Here is a 16,921-nt window from a genome sequence, read left to right as displayed (position 1 = left end):
TTCTGAACGCCATTGTTTCCAATTCTTCCCCATCACACATATCATTTCTAATTTTATTCCCCTAGTTTTTAACCCCTCACTTTAGATGCCCCGTTGCGTATAAAACCCAACGAGGATGTATCTAGAACATTATGTTTTAGATGATTTTTTTAAAACCTGTTCCTTGCTAACTCAAATTAAGGGAGGGAGAACTGGTTGTTTTCAGAGCACTTACATTTACCCACATTTATAAGTGTGGTATAAAAAACCACATATTTGGTCTTTGTCCCTGGCTCCTGGCACAGAGCTCCCCAAATCCTTTGCACTACCTGAGTGACATGAGTGGATTTGTTAATCATAGTAAGTCCCTTTCGACCACACCTGAGTTTATGCGGACGCCGTGACTCTTACAGACCCCAGATGGCTTCAGAATGAGGGCTGCAGCCTGAGGAAACCATCAGGTGATTAGAGGGTTGGAAATCCCAGCCTCCCAGGAAGGGAGAAGGGCTGGAGGTGAAGTTCAATCACCAATGCCCAGTGATTTAATCAATCATATCTATGTAACGAAACCTCTGTAAAAACTCCTAAACAGGGTTCAGAGAGCCTCTACGTTGGTGACCACCTCAAGGTCCTGGGAGGGTGGTGTGCCAGGAGGAGCCATGGGAGCTCTGAGCACCCTTCCCCCCCTACCTTGCACTATGAATCTCTTCCGTTTGGCCATTCTTGAGTTGTATCTTTTATAATAAACCACCAGTAGTAAGCAAAGTGCTTTCCTGGGTTCTGTGAGTCATTCTAGCAAATTACCAAAGCTGAGGAGGGGATCATGGGAACTCCTGAATGTGTATTCTAATGAACAGAAATGTGGGGAGCCTGGGCACCCCTTTCTTAAGTGGGGGCAGTCTTGTGGGACTGCGCCCTTAATCTGTGGGGTCTGGGCTAACTCCGGGTAGTTAGTGTCAGAACTGAATTTACCTGCTGGGCACCCACCGATGTCTAAGAAACAGGGGATTGGTTGGTGTGAGGGAAAAAACAGTATCTCAGTAAGTAAATACTGAACTAAGGCTCCAGATGCAGCCTTGGGTTCAAGCATAGAGGTAGGAGGAAATCCTCTCTCCTTGGACCTCAGGGTTAGCATGGACAACCTGGGTTTCATGAAGAGCTAGTTTGCCTCTCCAATCCAGAAACTGCCTGCTCCCTATTAATGGCTCCCTGACTCAGTTTACCAACTTGAAAAAGAAGGATGATAATTCTACTCTGGGGGGGGGGGCGGTGGGCACTGGAACGATGAACAAAATAATGGGCATATCTAACGTATCTAGAATGGTTCCTGGCACTTGGCAGGGACCTTAAAAATGACAACAATTTGCTTCAAACTTTCAAGTGTAAGAGAAAACCTGATGGTAGCACCAAGGTTCATACTGAGTACAGAATACTTCAGTTTCCCAGGTGATATAATGCGTCTGAGATGTTCGGAAGTAATTAACACTGAATATTTCATTTGTTTGGCAAAATTCTATCGGGCATTTACCTTCTGCCAGATAGTATTCTGTGCGCTTGGGGAAACAGCGAAGAACACTGACAAAGTGTTTACACACTTTTTTCCCGGTGTTTACATTCTACTGGTAGAGACAGACAGTAAAGCAAGTGAATATATGTGTGAGATGGGGTAAGTGCCATGGAGGAAAGTAAAGCAGGGTGAGAAAGATAAACGGTATGCAAATGTGAGGGTTATTTTACATAGGGCGGCCAGGGGAGTCCTCAAGTAGGAAACAAGAGGTCAAGCCACAGAGATATTGGAGGGAAAAGCACCCCAGGCAGAGGAAGCAGCCACTTTTAAGCGGCAGGAGGCAGAGTGTCTTTGGTATGTGCACAGAACAACGGCTGGAGGGCAGAAAGACACAGGACAAGAGGTAGGAGACGAGGTCAGAGGGAGAAGGGGATCATTTCCAGCAGGGGGCTGGTTCCCCTGGTACGGGTTTTGGCTCTTCCCTCTTCCCCGAGTGAGATAGGGAGCCACTGGAGGATTGTACCAGAGCGATTAGGGGATCTAACTTAAAAAAAAAAAGTCATCCTGGTTGCTGTGCTAAGACTTTCGGTATGCGGGGGTGGAGTGGGCAAGAGGAGAAAAGGAGAGAGACCGGGTAGGAAGCTAATGCCAGTCATCGAGAGGCCAGGACAGGAGCTTGGTCCTGGGGAGAAATGGTAGAGGTGGTAAGGTGGGGTCAGACTCCGGTTGTGCTTTGAAGGTCATCGATAGGGTTTGCTGTTGGATGTGAAGTATGGGAGGAAGAACAAAAGAGTCAAGGATGATTCCTAGGATTTTGGCTGAACCCTCTGGGAAGGACGGAACTGCCATTGACCGAGAGAGATGAAGACTCCCTCAGGTAAAGAAGGAGGGGTCTTCTGGAGCAAGGAGGGATGAGGGAAGCTGGCAGGAGGCTGCTTCTGCAGTAAGTCAAGTTGGAGGTGCCTGGAAGACATTCCAGTTCATTCCAGTGGGCTACTGGAGAGAGAAATCTAGAGCCCCGTGCATGCGAGCACAGTAAAAACAGGAATTGCTCAAGCACCTGGGCGGCTCAGTTGGTTGAGCATCTGGCTCTTGGTTTCAGCTCAGGTCATGATCACGGGGTTCATGGGTTTGAGCCCCATGTTGGGCTCTGCACTGACAGGAGGGAGCCTGCTTGGGATTTTTTCCCTTTCCCTCTCTCTCTCTCTGCCCCTCCCCCTGCTCACACTCTTTCTCTCTCTCAAATTAAATAAATGAACTTAAAAACTTTTAAAACAATAAAGGTATTGCTTTTCCTACAATTGTCAAGAATTCAATGACCTGTCTTTAAGGCTTAGCGGTTCATCCAACTCTGCTATTCAAAGTGTGGCTCCTGGACCGGCAACACAGCATGACCTCAGAGTTTGTTAGAAAGGCAGACTCCCTGGCCTTCCTCAGACTGAGTCAGAATCTGCATTTTTAACAAGATCCCCAGGTGATTGAAATAAACACTGAAGTTTGAGAGCATCATCTAACTAGACTTATCTGGGAGGCTGTTCAAAAACGCAGTCCCTCCCCCAGAACAATTAAAGTTGAATCTCTCAGAGGGAGGACCGGGCACAGATATCTTTATCAACACCAGCAACCCCCCCGCCCCCCACAACCAGCCAGCCAGCCAAGTGGTCCTGCTTTGTTAGAACCATGGATCCAACTGGTTCGTTCCCTTTGTACTACTAGGTTTATGTTGCTAGTGCCCTCGGGAACCCACCTCTAAAGAGATGTGCAGATCTAGGATAGCACAAAGGCACGTCACTAGAGTAACCTTATATCCTGGTTTACCGGGGACATTCTCAACATAATTACTATCAGTGCCCCATTTCATTCTCAAAAATATCCTGGTTTAGATGAGAAGTTCTATGTTCTCCCAATATAAAACACAAAATGGCTCTGGACTTAACATTTCTAGATTATAAAGTCATAAGAACAAGAAGAGTAAAATGGCAACCAGCCCTTGGTTGGACAGATGAATTCCAATTTGACTCCTGGTGCTTAGATATTGGTCCTTATTCTATCTACAGCTTATCAGAAATTCATAAAGTCCGTTGATTATAAGGAGGGTTGGGGAGAACTGGGCCCCTTCCAAAACCTGGGGTGGGATAGGGTGTGGTTTTATTCTGCAATTAAAGTACCAAGTGTTAAAGCCAAGTGTTGATTAGCCAGAGCTGATTATCAGGCTGTGATTATCCAGCCCTTAGCAAAACTTCTCCTTCCTTTTCCTTTTGGATCTTTTATTGTTCGTTAGCCACTCCACCCTCAGGTTCAAAGGGAAAAGGAAAGAAGGTAAATAAACATTTAATTTAGCAGTTCTGCTAATAAACTTGGTGGGAACGAAAATGGAAACACTTGGACTGTTTCCGGTCACCTGTGAACTGAGATCCTTTGGCTCATCCCTTTTTCCAAATTATTACCAGCTGGTTTGAGGGCTTATTGGAGGCCTACTGATGGCCAGTAAAATTAAAGGAATCTTCTATTTTCAAAACGATGTGATCTTCCAGAAACAGGCCTCGGAGGCTTGCCTGATTTACCCAGGACACAGAGTGAGCATCTCCTCTCACCAGGGGTGAGAGACCTCTCACCTCCCCTCACCTCTCCTCCTCCCCTCACCACCTGTTCCCAGGCACAGATGGATAAAATTAAAAAAAAAAAAATTTGTGTGTGTGATGGGGCACCTGGGTAGCTCAGTCGGTTCAGCGTCTGACTCGGTTTCTGCTCGGGTCATGATCTCATGAGTTCGTCAGATCGAGCCCCACGTCAGGCTCTGTGCAGGCAGCACAGGGCCTTCTTGGGATTCTCTTTCTCTCTCTCTCTCTCTCTCTCTCTCTCTCTCTCTCTCTCTCTCTCATTTACAAATAATATTTTTTGATGTAGTTAAGAAATTATTATACAAAGACAAATACCATATGATTTCACTCATATGTGGAACTAAAGAAGCAAAAGAAACCAGCAAAGGGGCGCAAAAGGAGAGGAAAACCAAGAAACGGACTCGTAACTGTGGAGAACAAACTGAGGTTACCAGAGGTGGGGGGGGGGGGACGGGTGAAGTAGGTGATGGGGATTAAGGAGTGCCCCTGTTGTGATGCACACCGGCTGATGGATGGACACTACATTGTATGACCTGAGACGAATGCAACGCTGCACGTTAACTAACTAGAACTTCAATAAAAACTTTTTAGAGATGTCCGGACCAGGAACTCTCCACGTGCCAAGTAAAATAGCCAGATGCCAAGAAGTCAGGTGAAGAGAATTCTCTAGTCCTCTGGTGATTAACTGGAAGGTAGGTGGGTTTTGAGTCAGGGCAGGTGAGACATTAACACCTGTTGAATTGGATACGTTTATCAATGGGATCTCTAGACATTCGAGAGATACTTTATTGGTGTCTAAGTGTGGGGGGTGGGTGAGGGGAGAAGGGGTATTTGTTCTGTTTTCTGGGCTGCCAATGGGAACAAGCTAAAAGGGGGGGGGGGTGAAGAGGTCTCTGCAGCTGAGGAAGCAACACAGCTGGTCTTTGCCCATCAGGCCCGGGAGCAGTAATAACTCGAGGAGCATGGCTTATCTTTGGTCTCTGTTAACACTTGACCAATGGCTCTTCCTCCCAGAGCTCTTGGAAGGCAGAAGCTGGGCTTCTGGGAAAGCAATGCAATGAGGAGGTATAGTGAAGTCGTCAAGCGCCTAGGTGTGGTTCAGCAGTACTGTGATGGGTGAGCCTGCTGGTGTCTCCTTCCCCTTCCTTAGGGGATCAGATGTCTTTCAAAATCTTATTCTAAATTACATCTCGACTTGAATGTATTATGCGACAGGGCTTAAGTTGGTGAGTCAATGACACAAGATATTTTAATAAGGAGTTCGATTTTAATGTAAAATTTTTAGCTGGATCGTGACCTAAATATGGTGAGGCCCACCGAGCCACATCTGGGAAGACCCTCACTCATGACGGAAAAGAGAGGGCATCTAGATGACTGATCAGAAGAACACGATCAATGAAAGGAATCCCCAACCGATGGTGAACTCTTTAAACCTACAGAACGGAAACTACGTGGAAACGAGCATTACTTATGTTTTCTTTACCCACAGACTGAAGCATATACTTAACACACAACCCAGGCCTATGGAGGTTTCCAGCTTCAAAGGAAGCTTTGGGGGAAGAAAAGGCGAGGGGGAGCACCACTTGGCTTGTGTGTAACACCTCAGCGAGAAACTCACTTGTGCACAGGACTGTTTTCACACGTGTCTAAAGGCCTGGATGTCATATTCCTGCGGTCCGTGTGGGAGGTAAATAAAAATCAGCAGATATCATAACCACTTACCCGGTGCAAATAGGGAAAAGAATGCTGAGAAAAACTAGCCTCGAGTCAGAGTGAGTCAGAGTGGCTGAGGCCAGGAATATCATTCCTCCCCCTGTCTGTAGCTCTGGACTTCTAGGCCCTTGATTTAATCTCATTTCCCAACATGAGAGGAGAAGGGTTTTATATGGAAAGAGACGGTAAGCCTCCAATTCTTGCACGATTTGGTACTATCTTGGGTGAAATGTACTCACTGACCAATTATGTTGGCAGAGCATGGCCCATCCTTGAATGGAAAGCCTGTGATTCCGACCGGGAAGGGCCAAGGACCTTATACTGGCTTCCTGCTCTGCTGCTTCATGCGCTGGGTGACCCTCACACTAGCTGTCAGCCTCCAGGGTCTCTACTGCCCCATCTGGGATGATTTGCCTCCAAACAGATCTTCTGGCTACAGGGCCGCGTGTAACGATCTACGGCTCCATATTGATCTGGTTCTTCGAGACTCTCCTGAGAGAGGTACCATTTTAAGGAAAACGCGTTAAACCGCTGACAGTGAAAGAAGACCCTCTCTGAGATCATTCTAGGGCCCAACTACGGCAAATTCTCACTGGAAATTCTGAGTCACTCGAAAATGAGAAGCAGTGGGTTTCTCTTTGCTTCTCTACTTCTCCACAACAGAAGCACGGAACCACTGTCTTCATCTCAAGGAACCACCTTATCAAGGACTCTGCTTCAGAACCCAGGGTGGAGTAAAGACCAAGGCGGCAAGGGGCGGCCAGCACTGTAGCTGGAGGTACCCAATGTTCTGGTGGGTCCTTTCTGGTTTTAATGTCGCCTGCAGCATTGATGGATGTGGCAGTGGGGATACGTACTTTCTGAGTTCTTAATCGGCTCTATTGTTGACAACAGGAAAGGACTCTGCCAAACACAGGGTGGCCCAGCCTTGGCTGGCCTAGCTTAGCCTCCCTAACTTTAAATGCAGACCTTCTTCTCAAGAGAATCTGGGCTCTGCAGCAGTCTCAGAGAGGAGGCCCAGAGTAGCACCTGTGCACCTCAAGGTCAGGATCCAGCCCAGAGTTTGCCAAACACCTGGAGATTCTTTATTTACATGTGCAGAGTTAAGGCTCTGAGGACTGTGACCAGCTTGACTCTAACTAAACATTCCTTCATCCATACAAGTGCTGTCTCTTGATATCACCCCCAATTAACAAGCTGCAGTATAGTCAAGAAAGGGAAGTCATTTGGGAGGTGCTGGTCTAAACCCATCATAGAGGCTGGAGCCCAATTTTCTGTTTCAAGCATTGCGAGGAAAGAAGGAAAGAAGGAAGGGAGGAAGGGAGGAAGGAAGGAAGGAAGGAAGGAAGGAAGGAAGGAGGGAGGGAGGGAGGGAGGGAGGGAGGGAGGGAGGGAAGGAAGGAAGGAAGGAAGGAAGGAAGGAAGGAAGGAAGGAAGGAAGGAAATCTGCTTAGAGTTACTCTAAGCCTGTCCTCTAGCTGGATCCATCGATATGGAATTTACTTTCCAGAAAGACAGATAACCCCCACTAAAGGCCCACGAGAGCTCCCTAAATTTTCCAGGAGTGACGAGACATATTGCTGAGGACACAGCTCTGCTTTCGTACCTGAGGCTCCTGGTCATGACCGCCGGGGTCCCTCTCGTAGCTCTCCGCATACAGTCTGATGGTGGCCCGCATACCACTGGAGGAACTAAGCCGAAAGATGAGCCGTGAGGCGTCTGAGAAAATGATCCTTAGGCCCTGAGACCAAGAACACCCAGAACGGGTCAGTGAGCCAAAGAATACGCAGGTAGTAACAATTAATACCTACTCGTGGTTATTGCTGGGGGAGACTTAGGGGCAAAACTGAACAGACGCTCATGTTCCCTTGGTCGGGAGATGTGGGAACCAGAAAGAGGTGGAGGGAAAAGGAGGGGATGATATTTAATAAATGTCCCTGGGGTCAAAGTTTGTCCCTGGATGCAGTGGAAGTAGGCAATTTCTTTATGACAGTCAAGCAAATTACCTGTGTTAAGGTTACCCATCCCCCCTCCCCCCCGCCCTTTGCTTTAAGTTCATCTATTTTGATTCTTTCCTCGCACTCACATTCCCTGGTAGCAAGTAAGGCCTATAATGAAACGTTCGGGCTTGGAGCCTCAGCTGGATTCTGGGGTTCCTGCATACAACCTCATCCTCTTGGCTCTGTCCTTCCTTCTTACTCTACACCCTGGCCACCAGGACGGTGTGGGGGCAGAGCTGTGGCAGCATTAATGTGCTTTTGGCTCAGACTGTCTCCGTTCTCTGTGCATCTGTTTTCATTAGTGGCAGGGATATTTGAAAAATACGACCGTAAGATCATACTGTAATGTTTGTTGAAGGAAATTTGTTTTCTTAAGACAACTGATAAAGCCCTTGTTATAAACAAGCATATTGGGAGGGGGCAGAGGAAAGAAGAAGAGGAAACAAAATAATAAGTCTGGTCAGTTGTTATGTCTGAAAAAGGAGAAGTCTCGGGCGACTTTGACATCAGATATTTGCCCTGAGACATTTGCCCTTGAAACTTGTCTGGCCTTAAATCTTGGTTGCTAAGAATAAGCCATTATTAAAAATATACCTCCCATATAAATCTGACTGCTAATGCCTTACCCACCCCCACCCCCCAAATGCTGCGGTGGGGCGGGAGCACTATGATTCCATCTGAATGGCTTTCTGTTTTTTAAATTTTGCAGGCATTTCTTGTCCAGTCCCAAAAAAGCCTTAGCCTCTTTTGGAGCGATTCATTGTCTGCCATGATTTGCGTAACAAAAAGGAGCCCCCTCCCTTCCTGGCAACCTGTCTCTCTCTATGATACTAGCTCTGCAAACAGGATGGTGCTAACCAGGATTCATTCAATGGGCAAACATTTTATCGTCCCTGGGGATTGAGTCCTGGGCCAAGCCCTGGGTATATGAAGACAAAGACACAGTACTTGGTCTCTGTAAGCCTGGACCACATTGTGACCACATTACAACGAGCAGTAACCGTTTCCTTACCCATCTTGTGCTGCCAGAGAAGTGAATAGTTATGACATTCTAAATAGAGTAAAGGAAGCAATCCCCTACCAATCGGTGTTACATACCAAATTATGCCCAAACTGACAATAAGGCCCCAAAGGTTCCATAACTGCATCCACGGTCATGGTTTTACATACTCTTTTGAAGCTGTTATTTCTTTTTAAGCCTGCACTCCCTTTGCCACCATATATGGGACACATGAGTAGGTGACCGGTTGCTCAGGACTAGGACTTATGCAGACGTCGGTTAAAGTAATATTAAGGCTGAAGCCCTAACCACCTGTTGTAGATTCCAAACCACTCAAGGCCACCTCTTCCGATGACCACTAAACTCAACTCTTTATTGTAGCTCCCATTCATTACACAATTGGTATATGGCCAATGGGAGGTATTTAAGAACTCGGGCCATAGCAGACCATCAAAATGTGTTATCAGCTCACAACTAAGCTTTTTTTTTTTTCTTTCTTTTTTTTACAGTGAAATCATGTTATGATTTTTCTCCTTGTGGGTAACCATAGCTTTGGCCGTATTCATAGAATTTCGGTTAGCATCTACATCGGGTATCCTGGAATTGACTGGGCGCTTGAAAAGATGATAAAGGCTAGCCCAATGTCTCTCCTTCCTACGGAACCAGCCGTGGGATCTTACGAGAACCCATGGTGTTGTGTGAGACCTCCAAGTGAGGAGCACCACAATTCTCTTCCTCTGCATGGGTGGAAAAAAATTTCAGACCCAGCCCAGTTCTGTGCTGCGATAACTCTGGTTTCGTGTCTGTTGAGTGTCACTTTGATGCGTGAAGTTGTATGGGATTGCTTTAGCGCTGCATGCTCCTCCAGTGAACCTAATGAACGTGCACCCTGAACGTGAGCTATGTTCTCTCCCGCATGCATCGCCTACTCTCAATTAAATTATGAGGCCAAAGTCGCCACTGACCAAGACTTGCCAAGTTCCTAAATGTTCTGTAATTCCAAAAAAAGGATACCAGTCATAAATTTTTCTTTTTTTAATTTGTAGGTTACATCAGGGGTTGGCAATATAGTTTGTCAGCCCAATTTGACCTGCCACCTATTTTTATAAATCGGGTTTTATTGGGACACAGCTGTCCCCATTCGGCGTATTATCTACGCTGCTTTTGTGTTAAAACTGCAGAGCTGAACAGTTATGACAGAAACTGGCCCACGAGGGCAAAAATATTTACTATCTTTTACAGAAAAATGTTTGCTAACTCCTGGTATAAACCGTTATGTGATCCGCAACACGAAATACTTATCCTTCAACCCTTTCCCAGAAGATATTTGATCTATGCGCTTATGAAAATCCCAATAGAGACTCTTAAAAATTGAGAATAAACTGAGGGTTGATGGTGGGTAGGAGGGAGGGGAAAGTGGGTGATGGGCATTGAGGAGGGCACCTGTTGGGATGAGTACTGGGTGTTGTATGGAAACCAATTTGACAATTAATTTCCTATTAAAAAAGAAGAGAAAAGAAAATCCCAATAGAGAAAAATTATGAAGACTTGTATAAATAAGAGTGTCTAATCCATGCATTTTCCCCAGTTATTCTAGCACCTAGCCACAGATTCATCTGGACATACATGTTACCCAAATCGATGTATTTCCGACAGACTACTCACGACAAAAATTGACTTATTAGATTGCATTTTAGGGGTAGGTGGCTCAGTCAGTTGATCATTTGACTCTCGATTTAGGCTCAGGTCACGATCCCAGGATTTTGGGATCAAGCCCCGCATCAGAGTCTACACGGAGCATGGAGTCGGCTTAAGATTCTCTCTCTCTCCCTCTGTCCTTTTATCCCATTCGCACGCATGTGCGCTCTCTCTCTCTCTCTCAAATTAAAAAAAAATGCATTTCAGTTTCATATCCTCACTTTCATTGCTGGGTCTACAAGGTATCCCCCTTATAAAACCCACTTTTATAGTCACTTCCGGGATATTTTTGGAAATTGTATCAAATTCCACATGAGACATTTCCTCAAGAGCCAAGTGTTAGGAAAGCCTTTCCTTCCCTGAGGAACTGGTATTTTTTGTCTTCTGTCAATAATAACTAACCATAGTTCCCTTTTCAATATGGCTGCCAGAACACTTAATGCCAAATTTGAGGTTCAGCCCAAGTGGATCCTTATGACTTGCATAACTATGAATTTCTCTTCTTCTGTTCTTGACTCTCTACTCTTATTTATATTTTCCCTAGTCTTGATTTCTGTTTCTTATTTATGTCCTAACAACTTCATTATGTACGTTTTTGCTGCCACAAATCCTCCTGAAGAAACAGGGCCCGGCACAAATGAATAAAAGGAGTTCCTCTCACTTCTAGCCTTAACCCTACAGTGTTGGAACTGCTGAAACATGTCTTTGGGTCCTTCGTCAGCTGGTGAGCTCTGGAAGGCCAAAGCCTTATGGTCCTTGTTCACACCATTTATCCCCATAGCCCAGGACAATGCCTGGCACGCAGCAGGCTCTCTGCAAACACCCGAATGAATGTCACTGCGTGTTTGACAACTGGAGTGAGCACCCCTGGGATGCCCCCTCCCACATTTAAGGAGGACTCACAGACCCAATGAAAACACACTTATATTCTCCATCAGAGAACCGGGGTTAACATGTTTACCTTGAAGGGCCGTTGTGAATGATGCTGGATCTACTCATCCTTCATTTTTAAGGCAAAGTTCAGTTTTGGCTAAAAACAATGGAGTTGAATCATGGTGGGTTCCTGTCCCCACTTGTGTGGCACGAGACAAATCCTAAGTCCATTAACTGCAAAATTTGCTGCGCATTGGAATCAGCGAGGCCTAAGACAATCTCAATCACGGAGCGGGGTACCAAACGGGCACGTTTACCTCCAGCTTAGCATTTTCCTTCCCACCGAGTGCCTGTTGGTGTAGCCTCGGTGACAAGAACGAGGCTTTGCCCATCTCAGCTTTGTCCCAGTGGAAGATGGTTAAAGAGCTACATTCCCTTGCAGGTATTTCCACCCCCACATCCTCCAATTTGCTTCCATTTATCACTAGAGCTTTTCAATTTCTCCCCGCATTTGCCCCTCTTTGGTTTGTCGCTTGTAGAAAGTCAGTTTGGAAATGATAAAGGCATAACAACTGGAGAACAACAGGGCTGGAATTCTGGCTGGGCTTTTCAGCTGGTGGTCTTAAGCAAGTCACTTTTTCTTATAGTTTATTTATTTTGAGAGAGAGAGAGAGAAAGAGAGAGAGAGAGAGAGAGGGCGCACATGAATGGGGAAGGGGCAGAGATGGAGAGACAGAGAATCCCAAGCAGGCTCCACACTGTCAGGGCAGAGCCTGACACGGGGCTCCAACCCACAAACCATGAGATCATGACCTGAGCCAAAATCAAGAGTCAGACGCTTAAGGGACTGAGCCATCCAGGCCCCCCTTGAGTAAGTCACTTTACGCTCTGTAAGTCTCAGTTTCCTAAAAAGGGTTGAAAAACAATACAGCCAGGCCTACTGGGTTGTTGTGAGCAACAGATCAGAGACTATATGCGAAACGTGCTTTGAAAATTAGAAATCAGTCTATAAATACTATTCTTATGTTAAGCTTTTAATGAAAATGGTACTGTGCTCGAAGCCATCCAACCTTCCAGATTTTGCAGAAGATTGCCAAATAAAGCCTAAATGGGAAGAGTTTATGGCACATTTATTTTTAAATTAGGCAGAATTAAGATTAATTTTATTTTAAGAACTGTGCCATGTTCTCTGCAATCACTGCTAAGCTCACGGATCTGTTACCATTTATTTTCTCCAGAACTCCCACTGGCCTGGCTTCTCCGACAACTAAATGCCCCTCCTAAGTCGGTCAATTGAGACCATCATGGTCCTGAAGGAAGGACCTCAGAGTCATCTAGGCCACTTCCTCCCTTCACTGGAAAGAAAGGGGAAGTTCAAGACTGCTTCAGGTAACAGCGAGCCAATCGAGGAGCCAGAACATGAGGTCTTTTGACCCCAGGCCTGTCACTCTAGGGTGAACCACATTGCTTCGCATGAACTATTTGAACCCTGTCTCATGTGTTTTGTACGGTCCCCCAGATGAGCACAGAGCCTTAAGCAGAGCAGGTATCCGATACATGTTGGCTGCGTACATGTTGGGTTTGTTTTTTGTTTTGAAGCCCTCGTGTAAATCAACGCAGGGAAATCTGCGAGTTGCTAAACACACGCAGAGCCGCCAGATGTGTGCTTGGAGAATCTAAGACATGTTGCAGCCAGGCGGGGAAGGAGGAACTGTCCATTACCACCAGTGATTTGGAAGTCGAGTAGTGCCTTAGGATGAATTCCAGGGGGAAACAGCATATGGCCCTGCAATCTAATACAACGTCACATATACACAGTCAGTTGGCCACACCAGGCCTGTGAACCCCAAGACAAGACAGGCGTGGAAGAGTGAGACTCGGAGCCTCACTCAGATGTTACCTCCCACAGGAAATCCCAGGGACTTCTCTGGAAGGCTTCAAGGTGAAAATACTCCTGTGAAACATCTGAACCACATTTTGTAGAAGAAAGCAGGCAGCTTATAAAGCAGAAGATTTGGATGGGACAGACATAGCTCTCCGTGAAAAAAATTAACTAGAATGACCCATTTTTCTTTGTTTAAGTCATAGAGTTAGCTGCAAGCGTGAGTTCAAAAGTGGTTGAGCAGGGCAGCAGCTGGTCCACACCGCGCCCTTATATAAATTGCAAACAGGAAGACAATTTATAGAAAAGCATCTTTCTTCTTGGCTGGCCTAGACTTTGGCTTCTCCTCCCCCATTAGGCTGAGTGCCTTTGTGCAGTGCACTGACTGCACAGCCGTACCCACCTGCCCTACTTTTGGAGGAATTCTCACCTAGCCTTTTCACAACCAACCAGCACGCGTTGAGACCAATCATTGCAAATAACTATTTTGGGGGAAATCAAGGTCAAACGACTTTGTAGGTGCGCTTTTAAAACACACATCCGGAAAAAAACACATTAGGTGATGAGAGGGCTTCTTGGAGAGTGAGGACTTAAAAGTTATCCAGATTCCAACCATCAAATTTGGAACAATGGAACTAGGTCACACATATCCCATTTTCCCGTGTCTTTGGCCAAAACGGCTGCTGATCCCTGTTCACTCAACACCAGCCCCAGTTCTGGGATATTTTGGAATCAGACATACTTTACCCAGACAACAGGGGTCGCTTGCTCCCTGAGTTCCTGTGACAGTCTGCAGTTTTTTCCTTTAATAATTATGTTTCCCGGTGACAGTCACCCTCGTGACTACAGACAGACATTGGTATTTCAGTAGGAAGTAACTGTGATGTTATTCATTCCAGAATGCTTGGATTCTTATCATACATCTTAGTGGGATTCTATCAGCATTTTAGAAGATAGTCCTAAAGCAATCAGCTTCTGTCAGGAGAAGGTACTTCATTATAATAAAACTCCAATGAATCAGAAGCAAAGCAGTAAGAACTTTAGAATGAGCCAGAAAGTGTCTCCCTCTTCCTATTTTCAAACCAGCCAACAAGTCCTTATAAAGTAATGAATATGTGTTAGGTCTTTGGAAGACAAATAGGCAAAATCACAGGAAAAGTAGCTAAAAAAATAATTTTAAAAAATGGGGAGGGCACCTGGGTGGCTCAGTCAGTTAAGCACCCAACTCCTGATTTCAGCTTAGGTCATGATTTCATGGTTTGTGAGTTTGAGCCTCCAAATAGGCTCTGTGTGCACAGTGCAGAGCCTGCTTGGGATCCTCTCCCTCCCTTTCCTCTCACTCTGTCCTTCCCCTGCTCACCTCTCTCTCTCTCTCAAATAAATAAACACTTAAAAAATATTTTTAACCCATGGTTCTCAAGGTGTCCTACCAGAAGGCCCAAGTGTCTTTATTTAACAAAACTGCAGCGTTGTAGAATGGGCACGGACACTGAGAATAAAAATATTGTGCCACCCCGTTGAGAATGCTATGACCTATAGGAAATCCCAGTTCTTTATCTGGAAAGCCAAACAATGGTATAACGACATTAGTTTAAAGAAAGGCATTTAGTCTGTCAAGATGGTCTTCCGTGGGCCAGCTCCCACTCATTCTTCAGGGCAAAACTTAACTATCACCTCCCCAGAGCCCCTACTTGAGTACCGCCTACGATGCGCTCCCAAGTAAGCACTTTCCCTGTAATACCTTTCAATAAACTCTATAGTGATTACAAAGCGCATGTCAGTTTGTCTCTCCTGCTAGACTGTCCGGTATGCTGGTGGATCTTTAATGTTTATTTATTTTTGAGACAGAGAGAGACAGAGCATGAACGGGGGAAGGGTCAGAGAGAGGGAGACACAGAATCCGAAACAGGCTCCAGGCTCCGAGCTGTCAGCACAGCGCCCGACGCGGGGCTCGAACTCACGGACCGCAAGATCATGACCGAGCCACCCAGGCTGGTGGATCTTTAATGCCCCAGCAAGCTGCCTGGCATGTAGCAGGTGTTTGGTAAACATTCAATGAATAGATGAAGACACGAATGAATCACACTTCAACAATCTTCACTGTATCGTACTAAAGCAGGAAAGGGATGGATATTTATTATGCAGATTTTTTTTTCCAAAATCACAACTGGCAACGAAAAAAGGATTTTTTAACCCAGATGTAATCACAGGATACATGTAATGACAACACCTCACTTCCTAAATATTTCTGTTGCTCAACAGAGAAGGACTATTTGTAAGTACTAACTTTCAGATTCAACTAAATCCTATAGGTGGGGTAACCAGCATGGCTGAAATGATTTCTTAAATTCTACTTCTGGATGCACGAACCTCACTCTAGCAAGTGGCATAGGATAGAGATAAGCTGTTCACGACAGCCTCTCAGTTGGTTCATTGATGAGGATGGGATGAAAGTTGAAGGTTGACCAGTTAACTCTAAATAGAGAACTCAGGGGCGCCTGGGTGGCTCAGTCGGTTGAGCGTCCGACTTCGGCTCAGGTCAGGATCTCACAGTTGATGAGTTCGAGCCCCGCGTCGGGCTCTGTGCCGACAGCTCAGAGCCTGGAGCCTGTTTCGGATTCTGTGTCTCCCTCTCTCTCTGCCCCTTCCCCGCTCATGCTCTGTCTCTCTGTCTCTCAAAAATGAATAAACGTTAAACAAAAATTTTTTTTAAATAGAGAACTCAGTCCTGGCCCCCAGATTCTCCAGATGGCACTTTTCAGTTCCCTTCATAGGATGCCTCCAGAAATATGCGCTTGGTAAACTTCTCTCTACCTGTTGGCCAGGGGTTCTTAGCACCACAGTATATATTAAAGTACTAAATGCCCGATTAAAATGTGATTTCAAGACTGCCAATTTACTTCCTTCATTATTTCTAAATACTGAGAGGATAAAGTGAAGACACCTTCCTGCACATTAAGATAACACCTCTAAAAGCAAGTTGACTCTGCAAGCAAGCTTCAAAGTGTACTTTTTCTCTGAACTAATTTCAAATGGTTCTTTTTTTTTTTTCCCAGGTTGAGGACAACATCAAAATGCTTCCACTCAGCCTGCACAACTCGAAGGGGGATTAATAAGCTCGGCGTTAGCCTGACATAATCAGATTGGATTTGGTTTTCCACATCAGCTAACCGGTATGCTTTGATTTACATCAGGTTTTTAAATATCAGCTGAACTGTGACTTCTAAATGACTTCAGTACTGGTGGAATTTCATGAGTTTTGATCTGGTTAAATGGAAATACAGGCGTGGGATGGGTGACAAAGAGAGACTTGGTTCCTCAAATTCCGCTCCTGGTGTCGAGGTTTCTCTCTTCAAAGTTAATTTTCACAATACAGGGCGTGGTTCTGAACTGATGTCCACCCCAGTGGCAATATGCTGTCACTCAGTGCTGGTACCCTCTGTCATGTTGTCCTTTGACGCTACCAGGATCGGGGGTATTCCTTCTATCACAGCTGGGAGAGTGTTGTAATGATGGGGGCACTGAGTGGTGACTCCAGGAGATTTTGGCTAGAAGGCAGATGTGGGGGAGGATAAAGGTAAGAGGTAACCTGGGTACTAACGATGTTGCTTGGGATGGCAATAGGTGAGGAAAAGAGAGAGTGCCTAG

At 45.7% G+C, this 16,921-nt stretch overlaps 1 protein-coding gene across 1 annotated transcript in view; it reads right to left on the bottom strand.

Moving 5' to 3' along the window:
• Positions 1-16,921, bottom strand: part of PGM5 (phosphoglucomutase 5) — a 183,106-nt gene that overhangs the window by 28,985 nt on the left and 137,200 nt on the right. Inside the window, exon 10 of the mRNA XM_042964222.1 lies at positions 7,427-7,561. Within this exon, the coding sequence (XP_042820156.1) occupies positions 7,427-7,561 (135 nt within the window). The remainder of the gene's footprint in view (positions 1-7,426; positions 7,562-16,921) is intronic.

The sequence above is a fragment of the Panthera tigris genome, chromosome D4 (genome assembly GCF_018350195.1).
Source record: "Panthera tigris isolate Pti1 chromosome D4, P.tigris_Pti1_mat1.1, whole genome shotgun sequence".
Lineage (NCBI taxonomy): Eukaryota > Metazoa > Chordata > Mammalia > Carnivora > Felidae > Panthera > Panthera tigris.
Note: the sequence above shows the minus strand (reverse complement) of the source record. Positions and strands in the feature narration are given on the sequence as shown.